This window comes from Erythrolamprus reginae, chromosome 2 (genome assembly GCF_031021105.1).
Source record: "Erythrolamprus reginae isolate rEryReg1 chromosome 2, rEryReg1.hap1, whole genome shotgun sequence".
NCBI lineage: Eukaryota > Metazoa > Chordata > Lepidosauria > Squamata > Dipsadidae > Erythrolamprus > Erythrolamprus reginae.
The window spans coordinates 297,807,384-297,821,895 of NC_091951.1; the positions used below are offsets into that span (position 1 = coordinate 297,807,384).

A 14,512-nucleotide genomic window follows, 5' to 3' on the forward strand; every position below is an offset into this window, starting at 1 on the left:
TATAGGGCGATGCCATTTGGCCTTTCCTCGGCCCCTCGGGTCTTTACAAAGCTCTTGGGGTCCCTGGCGGCCTATATCCGGGCGTCTCCCATCCACATTTTATGTTACCTTGATGATATTTTGATTCATGGGAACTCCCTAGAGAAAGTGAAAACAGACCTTTCTGTCACCATGTCAGTTCTTCAGGACCATGGATTTTCCATCAACTTTGACAAAAGTCATCTCCAACCTTCCACATCCATTTTACACCTGGGATCCGTTATTAATTCAGAATCCTCCCAGGTCTTTCTCTCTCCTGAGAGAAAAATCAGTATAGGGGAGTTAATTTCATGCATTTTATCTCAACCTTCAGTTTCCATAGTAACCCTGTCTTCCCTTTTGGGGAAGATGGTGTCATGCATAGGCATCATTCCTTGGGCTCGCCTTCATGCTAGGGAACTACAGTGGCTCCTATTACCCTTTCAGAGATCGGGGCACAGCAACTCAAGTCGTCGCATTGTCATCCCACCAATTGTTCGCAGATCCTTCAAGTGGTGGAAGTCTCCGGCCATGGACAAAGGGTCCCCGTTCAGGTGCCCGGATCAATTTGTCATCACCACAGATGCCAGTCTATCGGGATGGGGCGCCCACGCCCAGGGGATGATAGCCCAGGGCACGTGGTCCCCGGAGGAAGCTTCCAAGCCAATCAATTGGCTAGAGTTAAGAGCCGTATCCCTGGCTCTGAAGCATTTCTCTCCTCGCATTCCCAACTGGCACGTTCTCATTCTCACCGACAACATTGCCACAAAAAGCCATATCTGCAGACAGGGGGGCACGAGATCCAAGGCCCTCATGAGGGAGGCCCTCAAGTTAGGCCTTTGGGCGGAAAAACATCTTCGGTCGCTCCTAGCCGACCACATCTCGGGGAGCCTCAACGTCCAGGCGGATTGGCTATCTCGAGCAACGATAGACCCAGGAGAGTGGAATCTCCATCAAGACCTGTTCCATCAAATCAGCCTCAGATTCGGCCTACCAGTTCTGGATCTCTTCGCGACCAATGCGAACGCCCAACTTCCTCGCTTTTTTTCCAGATTTCCATCCCCGGGAGCGGAAGCAATCAATGCCCTCCGGAGCCCATGGCCTCCAGGCCTACTTTACGCATTCCCTCCAATTCCAATTCTCCCGGACGTGATTCACAAGGTCCTCACCGAGAGGGCCCGAGTAATCCTAATCGCCCCTCATTGGCCCCGCCGGCCCTGGTTCGCGGATCTCCAACAGTTGTCCGTCCAGGACCCTTGGCGACTCCCCGTTTCGGGGGATATGCTGCGGCAGGGGGCCTCATTCCATCCAGACCCGGAGTGGTTCCACCTCACCGCCTGGCTGTTATCAGGAGAGACTTAGAACTGCGTGGCCACGACCCCGATACAGTGGAGGTCATTTTAAAGGCCAGAAGGGGTTCGACCAATCGAATCTACGACCATACGTGGTCCAAGTTTCACCAGTGGTGTCTACAGGAAGGCCTCTCTCCCCTGTGCATCCCCATACACAGGATCATTTCCTTCCTTATGCAAGGTTTCCATCAAGGACTTTCCACCAGCACCCTCCGGCGTCATCTGGCGGCCATTTCCTCTGTCCTAGCAGGGCCCCGCAGACAGCCTCTCCGTTCCCTTCCAGAAGTTCAGGAATTCCTCAAGGGTATAGCCAACCTCAGACCTTCCAAGGTCCACAGGTATCCATCCTGGGATTTGCCACGGGTTCTCCATTCCCTCACGCAGGCACCATACGAACCCCTAAAATCGGCGTCCCTCAGGTACCTATCCTTTAAAGTAGCATTCCTGGTGGCTATTACCTCTGCCCGACGCATTTCGGAGCTGGCTGCCCTCTCAATCAGGCAGGACCTCTGCCAATTTCATCAGGACAAGGTAGTCTTGCGACTGGACCCCACCTTCTTACCCAAGGTCAGTTCCATGTTCCACAGAACCCAGGATATTGTCTTACCTTCCTTCTGTCTCCAACGGGACCATCCCTTGGCAATTAGATGGCACACCCTGGATCTCATCAGAGCGCTGAGGATCTATATCCAACGCACAGGACCCTTTCGGAGGTCAGAAGCACTTTTTATAGCCTATCACCCCAGAGTCATGGGTACCAAAGTGTCTTCAACAGTGATTGGCCGTTGGATCAGAGGGACTATATCTAAGGCCTACGAGTCGGCCTCCCTTTCAGTTCCAAAGAACATTACAGCGCATTCCACCAGGAGCGCAGCCACCTCGGCCGCTTGGGCGACTCAAGCCCCGTTGGAGGAGGTCTGCAAAGCAGCCACTTGGGCCTCGCCAAATTCCTTCATCAGGCACTACAAGATTGACTCTTATGCTTCAGCGGACGCTGCCTTCGGCAGAAGGGTACTCCAATCCGTTATCTCTCACGATAGCAATCTAATCCCACCCTAGGGACCATCTATTGGGTATGTCCCATGTGACTGCTGGACCCGCTCCTTCAGTACGGAGAATAGGCGTTGATTGCTTACCTGAACGCCTCTTCTCGTACGGTGAGCGGGTACAGCAGTCACTTCCCGCCCTTGTATGTGTCTTCTTTACCTTCCTATAACCTTTCTTCCTCTAACAATGAGAGTTGAACACTACAGAGCTTCACAGCTGAGCCTAGTCTATGGATTCGCGAATTCTGGGGAAGGGGCGGATCCAGCAAGCTTTTTTAACACTAGGCTCAGTTCCACCGGATTGGACATGAGCAACCCATGTGACTGCTGTACCCGCTCACCGTACGAGAAGAGGCGTTCAGGTAAGCAATCAACGCCTATTCTATTTATTTTCATATCTAAATATGAAATAGCAGAAACTGTATTTTTTCACCATGTAGAAATTAATAATGTAAGGTCATATTTATTCAGAAACAAATTTTTAAGCATCATTGCACATGTTTTCACCTCCACTTAGAAATTAAAGAATAACATTATATTTTCCTGTAGGCTGCTTGATGAATTTGGGGATGGTCTTGGGGTTGCTCAAGCAATATCGTATGTGGATCCTCAGTTCCTTACTTATATGGCCTTGGAAGAACGATTGGCACAGGCTATGGAGGTAGGTTTTAAGATTAGATAAGGTGAGAAAAAAGCCTGGATTAAGTCTGTTTATCATTAACTTCCACTATGGATTTAGATTTTTTAAAATGTATGTAATATATCTAAAAATAATGCAATATATCTTTTTATGTAATCACTGTACCACAATTACCATATAAATGAGTGGAAGAGGGATGCATATGAGGGAAGGGCACATGCATGGACTATGTGCGCATGTGAGGGGTGGAGCACATTAAAACTGGCTGGGTAACTTTGGACCAGTCACTCTCTCATCTCGACCTACCTCACAGCAATTTTTTTTTGTAGGGAAATAAGAGGGATATATCAAAATATAATGATAATGATGCACCCGGCAGTTCTATGAGTCAACTATATAGGTATTCTAAAAATTGAAGAAAAAATATGTCCATCATCTGATGTGGACTGAAGGTCTTTGTGAATTTATAAAAGGGCTCCAAATTTTTGCAGTATGCGTGTACCTGTACTGGGTGGTTTGCATCCTAAAAGCTATTTTTGCAGCTGCTAAAAGCTACTTTTGCAGCCAGAAGCTTTTTATTTCTTAAAAAAACAAGCCAGTTTTATTCAGTTGGAAAAAGAATAAAATAAACAAGGCAAGTAATACAAATACTCCTGTTGGGAAAAATTAAATACATATTTTTCCAACTCAGCCAAAAAGTCCTGTTCATATATTTGCTCCAAGATCAAGACAATTCTAATGCAAGTCCCATGCAAGAGTGGTTATCTGAAAAAGAATTAGGATGTTATTCAGGTGCACTACCACTTATTTATGCAAAATATTGAAAAGTGTTTTCTTCGTGAACCTGAAGAAGGCAGCTGGAGAATGAACCAATTCATATTATGTATGCAAATTTGCTGGACTTAGTATCAGGCACTATTATGTTCTGAATCCGCATTCATTTTGATCTAATTGTAAGTGCTTCATAAGTCTAATTAAGTGAGTAAAGAATATGCATCAGATCTGAAATAAGAGGCAATAAGTTTTGTTTTGTTACAGAATTAGGAAGATTGTAATGTTATTTACTTGTTTGTTAATTTGATTTTCAAATTGTCCAACTCCTGTTGACTATTGGCAGCTGACAAAATAATGAAAAATATAAAAAACAAAATATAGCAAAACAGGCAAAAACAAAATGCGGAATTATTACAAAACAGTACTCCAGATAACACATCAAAAAATAAAACATCAGAAACACTTGCATACTGTATCAGGAATTCTTTTTGTGTGCAAAAAATGGGGTCGCAGAGGTTGTAGAGAAAAGTAAATGAAAATTTCCTTCAAATTGTAGTCTGGAAAGGCATTTTCAAAAAATATATGGAATGTTGCCTTTTGCCTGTGAGCTGGGCTGTGAGCTTCTTTCCAAAATTGGTGTATTTTTTGTGCAGGGAAAGAGATGCAGGTAGCAGTGCCACAGGGAGAGGGGATAAGTGGGATGCTTACAAATAATGGGACAAATATTTTTGATATGGAAAATAGATCTTTCTTCCTTGCTTCCAGAGGATGTATGAATTAGGAATTGTGTGGCCAGAATTATTGGAATACGCAATTTAAGAATGATATGAATATAGTGACAAGACTATTGCATAATCATTTATTTTTAGTTGCAGAGCAGTTGTACTTTATAACATAGGGCCAACTCAAAGTGATTGCTTATCAATTGTTTCAATTAGCAAGAGGTTCTGTAATAACTGGGTAGATAATTTAATATGATGCATTATAGTCTCATCTATGAAATTAGCGACTGTGTCACAATCTTAAAGGGTCTCTACCTAAAGGGGAATAAAAAGTTGCAAGGATATTAAAATTCACTAGCTTGTTGTAAGCTATTTGAGCTCATCTTAATTGATCAAGAATCCTCCTCCAAAACTCAAGAGGAGAATCTACAAAGTGTCTCAAAATCAAGGTGCTGGAGTACACACATTTACTTGTGAGTAACTTGCAATTCCATTGATACGACACTTTCCAGGAGAAGAATTAACTTCAGCAGGCAAGCCTGTAAAAGCATAAATCAGGATATCTGGTTTCCTGTTGCAAACAGAGAAACCTATGTGCATAGGTTATTTCCAATAGAAGAGAATACATATAATTCAGGATTGAATTCTATAGTTTGGTTGCTTGCTGGCAGACATTTCATTACCTGACTAGTAATATTGTCTGTACTAATGAATACAGTGATCCCTCACCACTTCATGGTTCACCTTTCATGGCTGCAGTGCATTGCAGTTGCTGAAAGACTCGGAAGTGAGCATGGATGGTGGCGCTTTTGCCTGAGTCGGACCTTCTCCCCTAACCCAGCAGTAATGAATGGAGTGTAGCAGTAACGGATTAAAGGTTTGCAGGCAGCTGAGTTAGCCAGTCCTGGCGGGGGGGTTGGGGCTAACTCAGCTGCGCGCCTGCCTTGTCCCTGCAAAAGTGACGCTTTGCTGCTGGGTGCGGAGCGGAGCCTCCGGGGGCGCCCTTGCAAGGATTCCCCAAGAGAGAGAGAGAGAGGCAGAGGGAACACTTGGACAATGTGTGGGGGGGAGAGAGAAAAAAATCCTACTTTGCGGATTTTCGTTTATCATGGGGGGTCCTGGAACCTAACCCCTGCGATAAACTGTACAGGGTTTGCTTCTTGTTTATATGTAGCACCTTGTTCTGCCAGTGTTGTGAGTTTTATCCTTGATAGTTCTTTGATTAGATAATTGTTTCCTGCTTCATTGGTGGTCTGGTCTTAATCCCTGATTATCTGAGTATAGTTTGCTGGAGAGGATGTGTTCTGGTCTTTTTTCTTTTCTACTCAGGTTTTTTTTAATGTCTCTTTTATTTATTTATTATATTTATTTTAATTTAATTTAATTTAATTTTAGGCTTTATGATGATGGTGAATGTGATTTCACCGAAACGATCTGGCAGCCTCTGCCTTGTCCTTGATAGTTTGAAAAGGGCTGCTGGAAAAGGATATATATATGGTGCTGATTTGTTTGAATGCCAAGCTTCCAGGAATTTCCTACCATTTTTAGATTTACTTTGGTCTAGGATGCTGTTTTCCAACTGTGAATGGGTCTGTCAATATGTTGTAGGATTAAAGAGTTTTTATTGTATCTTCTGACTGCTAGTTGGTGTTGTTTTAGTGGACAAATGGAAGTGAACAACTCTGAAAACTTTCAGTGCCCACATATTTAGGCTAAATAAAAGCTTCCCTGATTTTAACAAATGCAAATATTCTTTTCGTTGTAAAATACAAAATTGTATTTAGTATTCTATCACCAGATCTTGAATGACGTGAGAATATTTAATTGCTAACCTTTTCCCATGCTTCCTGTATTTTTTACAATAAATATTTTTATTTTAAGTCAACTTATGTTGACATTTGAATGAATTCCAACTGCAATTTTAGAATCTGCAGATATGTATAAATAGAAAAATGTCACATCTGTATCTTCTGAAAATGATTGTATGTATGCTGAAATATATAAATTCTAAACATGGACATTTTTTATAAACCATCAGAAAAATGGTCAGAATATAACTAAAAGCATGAGCTTTTATTGAGTGCATTGGCATTATGTTTGCTTTCTACTACTTAATGACAGTTTAAAGGTCTTTAAAACTCTATCACACATGCCTCCAAGTGTTCATATTAAGAGCTTCCAAAGTATTTAAAATGTCAAAGAAGCAGATGCCATTTCTGATCAGTTTTATTGTCAAGATGCTTCTTCATTACCTTTGCAATCATGTTAACAGCAAAGATGTTCATTTCAAGCAGCAAATTGCTGACAGTGTTGATAAGTTCTGACACTTGTCATGTTCTGGCACTGGACTTGCAATTGTTTCAAAATCATGCTAATTCTTCCCTGGTTTTTCAAATACAGTGATTTAAAAACTGGCATTTTTTTTTTTTGCTCCTAAGTAAAAACGTATTTTGAAATATATAAGAAGCACAATACAGTGGTACCTCATCATACAAACTTAATTGGTTCTAGGAGGAGGTTCGTAAGGTGAAAAGTTCGTAAGATGAAACAATGTTTCCCATAGGAATCAATGTAAAAGCAAATAATGCGTGCAAATCCTTCAGGAAAATCCCAAACTTTAGAAGGGAGGCGAACAGAGGGCAGGGAGGAGCAGCTAAAGGGGGCGGGTGGAAGAAGCAAGGCTTGGCTAAAGGGTGAGTGGGAAGGAAGAAAGGCAAGGGGGCGCCCCTCCCTTTTCTTTCTTAAAAAGACACCCTTTCAGTTCCTTTGCAAGCACGTTGTTCTCTGCAAAATCTTTCCTCCCCCAAGCTGCCCCTCCCTCCTCCCTTTTCTTTCTTAAAAAGACACCCTTTCAGTTCCTTTGCAAGCACGTTGTTCTCTGCAAAATGTTTCCTACTCCAAGCAGCCCCTCCCTTTTCTTTCTTCGAAACCCCTTCATCCCAGCAGCAGCTGCTTGGGTTCGTAAGGTGAAAATAGTTCGGAAGAAGAGGCAAACAAATCTTAAACACCGGGTTCGTATCTTGAAAAGTTCGTTAGAAGAGGCGTTCATAAGATGAGGTATCACTGTATTTTAAATCCATAAGTAAATACACATAAATGATTTTGCTATTTTAGTAATGACAGTTTAATAATTGCAATCCCTTTTTCCCAAGTACAGTTAAATTAAATTAAATATTTTATTCCAGTGTATAATGCTTAATATTCCCAGCTAAGCAGTAAAAAATATTTAAAAACCATCTTAGTATTATCCCAGCACAGTACTTCAATTGTTTTAAAGTAGGTCATCCTGTTAGTAAATGGATTCTCTATTTCAGTTGAATTTAAAACAAGCCATTCTATTTCTTATATTAAAATTGATTCCTATTCTTTACCACACTACAGATATAGAGATATATATTATATCTATTTTATATAGAGAAACCACAATATCTCGCCTGCCCACGCCGTTCGCTCCCCCTCTTGCTGGCGGGAGGGCGAGAAGCCCTAACCAGCACCTGCTCGCCCGCCCTTCGCCCGGCCACCCGCCGTTCGCTCGCTGCTCGCCCGGCCACCCGGGTTCGGGGGGGTGCTGGCAAGCCGCCCATGCCGGCGGCGACGTTTTAAAACAGCCGTGCGGCTTTCCAATGAGTCCCGAAGACAAACGCGGAAGTTTGACGTTTGTCTTCGGGACTCATTGGAAAGCGGCGCGGCTGTTTTAAAACGTCGCCGCCGGCATGGGCGGCTTCCTAGCAGCCCCCCAAACCCGGGTTGGGGGTCCGGGGGGTGCTGGCAAGCCTCCCATGCCGGCGGCGACGTTTTAAAACAGCCGCACCGCCCCCAATCTTCAGCTCCTCGCTAGCGGGCAGGCAGGCGGCGGACAAGCCGTTCGCTGGCGCTCGCTCTCGCCGCTTTCCAGCTGAGTCCTGAAGCGAATTCTTCTCGCCCTCCCGCCAGCAAGAGGGGGAGCGAACGGCGTGGGCAGGCTGCGGACAAGCCGTTCGCTCGGGCCGCTTCCCAGCTGAGCGAACGGCGTGGGCGGGAGAAGGGCCCGCGGGTGCGCGGGCAGGCAGGCTGCGGACAAGCCGTTCGCTCGGGCCGCTTCCCAGCTGAGTACTCAGCTGGGAAGCGGCCGAGCGAAGCGGCAGCAGCGAGGAGTTTGCGTGGGCGGTGGGGAAACTCCTCGCTGATGCCCGCCAAGAGGGGGAACACCTAGGGAAGCCGCCCAGCAGCTGATCTGCCCGGCGCCATCTACGCATGCGTGCCCATAGAAAAAAGGGCATGCATGCGCAGATGGTGTTTTGACTTCCGGGTTCAAAAATCGCAAATTAGCCTGTTCGCAATGGTCGGGAACGCAATAACCGGGGGATCACTGTACAAGAAATGGAAAATATAGTAGAAGATATAAGGAAAATTAAAAATACAAGAATTAGGGAAATGAGAAGGAAAATATTATTCGCTTCAGGACTCAGCTGGAAAGCGGCGAGAGCGAGCGCCAGCGAACGGCTTGTCCGCCGCCTGCCTGCCCGCTAGCGAGGAGCCGAAGATTGGGGGCGGCGCGGCTGTTTTAAAACGTCGCCGCCGGCATGGGGGGCTTGCCAGCACCCCCCGGACCCCCAACCCGGGTTTGGGGGGCTGCTAGGAAGCCCCCCATGCCGGCGGCGACGTTTTAAAACTGCCGCGCCGCCCCCAATCTTCGGCTCCTCGCTAGCGCTGCGGAAGTAAAAACACCATCTGCGCATGCGCAGATGGTGTTTTTACTTCCGCAGCGCTACTTCGCGAAAACCCGCTCGTTGCGGGGGGTCCTGGAACGGAACCCTCGCAACGAGCGGGGGATCACTGTACCTCTACTAATATCTCATTTTGCCACCATTTAGTCAATCCATCAATCGTGTCCCCATCTGACTGCACTAGCAGTTTGTATATATTAGTTGCTTGCGCCTTTATCCCCTCACTTTTTTCTCTTATTATTTTCTCTAACCCTGTCTCCTCCCGCCATAATACTTCTTTATTCTCCCTTTCATTTAGATATTTACATATTGCATTTATTTGTAGCCACCTTCCCTTACCTAACCACCATTCTATACGATTTCTACTTGGCCTGCCATCCTTCTCGTATAACTGTTCTATCTTAGTTATCCCTCTTCCCTTCAACTCTCCTATAACCCTATTTAAGTTAATTTCGTTTTCTCTATTTATTACATAAAGCGATGACAGTTTAGATTTATATAATCCTATTTTCCCTTGCCATTTTTTCCAAATTTCCATAGTCCCTTTCATTGGGCCTATTAATTTACCTATATCACTCCTATTCCACTTCCTAAAAATTAATTCTCTATTGTTCATCCCGTTTATCTGTTTTTCCAATTTCGCCCATTTATTTTCACCTAATTGCAACTCCATTAACCTTTCCATTTGAAAAGCTTCCCTATACAGCTCCAAACATGGAACTCCCCATCCCCCCTCTTTTTCATTCGCAATTAACCACTTTTTTCTTATTCTTGGTCTCTTGTCTTCTTCAATCCAATAATTTAGTTTTTTGTCCCACTCTTTAACCTTACATACCGATAGCCCCCCCGACAGCACCTGAAATAGGTACATCATCTTGGGAGCTATCATCATTTTTAAAGCTCTTATTTTAGAGAGTCTCCTTAGCTTTTTATCTTTCCAGCTCCTCATCTGTTTCAACATTTTCCTCCATATTAATCTATAATTAATCTCTTCAATTTTCACTGGGTTTTTTAATAACCAAATTCCCAAATATTTTATTTTTTTAAGTCCTAATTTCAACCCTGATTCTTTCCTAATTTCTATCTGTTGTCTCGGATCTACAGTGATCCCCCGATCATTGCGAGGGTTCCGTTCCAGGAGCCCTAGCAATGATCGGGTTTTCGCGAAGTAGCGCTGCGGAAGTAAAAACACCATCTGCGCATGCGCAGATGGTGTTTTTACTCCCGCAGCGCTAGCGAGGAGCCGAAGATTGGGGTTCCTGTTTTAAAACGTCGCCGCCGGCATGGGCGGCTTGCCAGCACCCCCCCCCCCGGACCCCCAACCCGGGTTTGGGGGGCTGCTAGGAAGCCGCCCATGCCGGCGGCGACGTTTTAAAACAGCCGCACGGCTTTCCAATGAGTCCCGAAGACAAACGTCAAACTTCCGCGTTTGTCTTCGGGACTCATTGGAAAGCTGCGCGGCTGTTTTAAAACGTCGCCGCCGGCATGGGCGGCTTGCCAGCACCCCCCGGACCCCCAACCCGGGTTTGGGGGGCTGCTAGGAAGCCGCCCATGCCGGCGGCGACGTTTTAAAACAGCCGCGCAGCTTTCCAATGAGTCCCGAAGACAAACGTCAAACTTCCGCGTTTGTCTTCGGGACTCATTGGAAAGCCGCGCGGCTGTTTTAAAACGCCGCCGCCGGCATGGGCGGCTTGCCAGCACCCCCCCGAACCCGGGTGAGCAGCGAGCGAACGGCGGGTGGCCGGGCGAAGGGCGGGCGAGCGGGTGCTGGGGAGGGCTTCTCGCCCTCCCGCCAGCAAGAGGGGGAGCGAACGGCGTGGGCAGGCTGCGGACAAGCCGTTCGCTCGGGCCGCTTCCCAGCTGAGTACTCAGCTGGGAAGCGGCCCGAGCGAACGGCGTGGGCGGGAGAAGGGCGGGCGAGCCGCAGGCGCACGGGCAGGCAGGCTGCGGACAAGCCGTTCGCTCGGGCCGCTTCCCAGCTGAGTACTCAGCTGGGAAGTGGCCCGAGCAAAGCGGCAGCAGCGAGGAGTTTGCGTGGGCGGTGGGGAAACTCCTCGCTGATGCCCGCCAAGAGGGGGAAGACCTAGGGAAGCCGCCCAGCAGCTGATCTGCCCGGCGCCATCTACGCATGCGTGCCCATAGAAAAAAAGGGCACGCATGCGCAGATGGTGTTTTGACTTCCGGGTTCAAAAATCGCAAATTAGCCTGTTCGCAATGGTCGGGAACGCAATAACCGGGGGATCACTGTATATTTAAACACATAATCTCTGATTTTTCCATATTAACCGACAGTTCCGATTCCTGCTTAAACTCTTGTAAAATATTTATTATACCTTTAATCATCTCCATCGGGGTCTGGGTCAATATAATTGCGTCATCTGCAAATAAATTTATTTTCATTTCTAATTCCCCTATTCTATATCCTGCCCAAGTGTTATCTTGTCTTATCTTATTAGCTAAGATCTCTATTGCTATTACGAATAATTTTGGAGACAAAGGGCATCCCTGCTTGGTGCCGTTTAATATTTTAATACTCTGCATTCTTTGTCCATTCACTCTTATATATGCTTCATTTCCTTTATAAATCTCTTTTATAGTTTCACAAAAATTTCCCCCCATATTTAATTCATTACATAATTTATATAAATAACTATGGTTAACTTTATCGAACGCTTTATAAACATCTAATTTCAAAATTCCCAATTTCCTTTTAGTAGCGGTAGCATGGTGCATCACATTCATTACATTTCTAATTGGTTCACTTATTTTCCTTCCCTTCACGAATCCATATTGATCCTCTTCAATTATTTTTGGTAAAATATTTTCTAATCTATTTGCCAGTATTTTCATAAATATTTTATAATCCTGATTTGCCAAACTGATCGGACGGTAAGACCCAGGCTCTCTTAAATCTCGACCCATCTTCGGAATGGTAACAATTTCTGAAAGCTTCCATGTCTGCGGGATATCACGATTTAACAATATATTATTAAACAATTTCCCCAAATGCGTCAACAACACATTCACATAAGTTTTATAGAATTCCCCTGTAAACCCATCTGGGCCCGGTGCTTTGGCTTGTTTTAACCCTTTAATTACTCTAGCAATTTCATCTTGTGTAATTTCTGCATTCAAAATTTGTTTATCTTCTTCACTTACTATTTTCCCAACCTTGAGGACTCCTATCTTCACTTGCTCCTCTTTATACAAATCTTCATAATATTTCCTCATTATCTCCTCTAACTGGTCATTACCATATCTAACCACTCCACTAGTGTCCCTCAATGCTAAAATACATGATTTTTCTTTCCTCTTCTTCAGATATCTCGCCATTTGCTGCATTGATCTTGTCCCCCAGCTCTGTATTTTTTGTCGCATCGCCATTCTCATCTTATTCCATTTAATCTCATCATACACCATCAACTGTTTCTTTTTCAATTTCAATAAACTATTCCAATCTCTACTTTTCGTTAATCTTAACTGCTCTTGTATCAAATCTATTTCCCTTATCTTCCTTTCCCTCTCTCTACCCCACCTCTTCCTAATATCTGCTTCCATACATATACATTGTCCACTCATGAAGGCCTTACATGCATCCCATACAATTGATTGTTTAATACCACCCACATCATTAATTCTAAAATATTCTGATAACTCTGTTTGCAATTTCTCTTTATCTTGTTCCCTAGCAGTTACAACTGCATTATATCTCCAAATTCTTTGATTTCGTTCCTGACCTATTTCCAATTCTGCCAATAGTGGGGCATGATCTGATATCCATATACTTTTAATGTCTACTTTTTTAACTTGTATATTGCCTCCCCTATTCATTAATATGTAGTCTATGCAGCTAAATGTGTGATATCTTGCTGAATAATATGTAGCTCTGTTTAAACTATCTGCATGTAGATCCACCATATTAAGTCTGTTTAAATGTAACATCCTACTATTTGCAGTCCCATTTGTTAATTGCATATTAAAATCTCCTGCCAAAAAAGTTGAGCCCTCCTTAAAGTTGTCTAACTTCTTCTTAGTACTGTATTTATTATAAATTGTTTTGTTTTCACATTTGGGGCATAAATTGCTGCTAATGTCAGCTTCTTTTGATTTATTTTCCCTTTAACAAATATCCACCTTCCTTCTCTGTCTTTCTGAATTCCCACCTCTTCAAAATTAACCCTCTGGTGAATCAGAATCGCTGTGCCTCGACTTTTTTGTGTTCCTCTCGACTCAAACACCCATTTCCAATTTCTATCATTAATCAAGTTATCCCTTCCTCCCCTTCTTTTATGTGTTTCTGTCAAAATCATAATATCCACCTTGTATTGCTTAGCTATCCTTAATATCCTAAAACGTTTCAAATCCGATCCCAAACCATTCACATTTAAAACCATTATCTTACACTCCGTCATAATATACCAAAATCACCCTTTTCCCCTCTTGTTTTGCCCTTGGTTTATTTTTTTCCCCTTTCTTTACCCCTATTACCCCCCCCAACGTGCCTCCCCCTGTGCTCCCCCTACTGAGAGGGGAGAAGACAAGAAAAAACCTTTCCCATACATGAGGCACATTATCTGGATTGCGTTCCCACTCAACTAGCTCTTTCAACCCTTTTTAATTTTATTAAAGAGAAAATTTCTCCCCCCCCTCCTTTCTCCTTTAAATAATTCCTTCTTTAATTTTAAATTCTTAAACCACCTTTTTCTCCCCCTTAGACTTCCCCCACTGAATGACAGGTATACAGGAATCCCAAGGCATCTCCAAGAAAAAAAATAATAATAACAACAATAATAGTAATAGTAATAATTCTTTTCCTCCCCCCCCCCCCCCACAACAAGACAAGGGACCAAACACCATCACTTTCTGGCTCTCTTCTCATGCAGCGCCCGTGTTCTTCTCTGCTCCTTTCTGATGGCCTCCACCTGCCCGCTTAACTCCTTCAACTGCTCTTCCCTTCGTCTTTCCTCCTCATCTGGGGTACTCCGACCGTCAAAAGCCTCTTCTCCTTCATATGCTAGTGCTCCAGTTTCATCAAACTTAATCTCCAGTTGATCCAATAAAGCCTTTCCCTCCTCCAATGAACGTGCTCTGTACATTTTATTGTCCTGGAACACCAAGATGGCCACTGGGTAGCCCCAGCTAAATCTGGTTCCACTTTGATATAGCCGGCTTGCAATTGGTTTCAACACAGCTCTCGCTCTCAGGGTTTCCCAGGAAAGATCTCTCAGAACCCTTATCTCATTTCCGTCTTGTT

At 44.3% G+C, this 14,512-nt stretch overlaps 1 protein-coding gene across 2 annotated transcripts in view; it reads left to right on the plus strand.

The window, feature by feature from the left end:
• The window catches only part of PJA2 (praja ring finger ubiquitin ligase 2), a 72,426-nt gene that overhangs the window by 32,958 nt on the left and 24,956 nt on the right, over window positions 1–14,512 (plus strand). For both annotated transcript variants that reach the window (XM_070742947.1, XM_070742946.1), the window contains one exon: window positions 2,966–3,077. In XM_070742947.1, coding sequence (XP_070599048.1) covers window positions 2,966–3,077 — 112 coding nt within the window. The remainder of the gene's footprint in view (window positions 1–2,965; window positions 3,078–14,512) is intronic.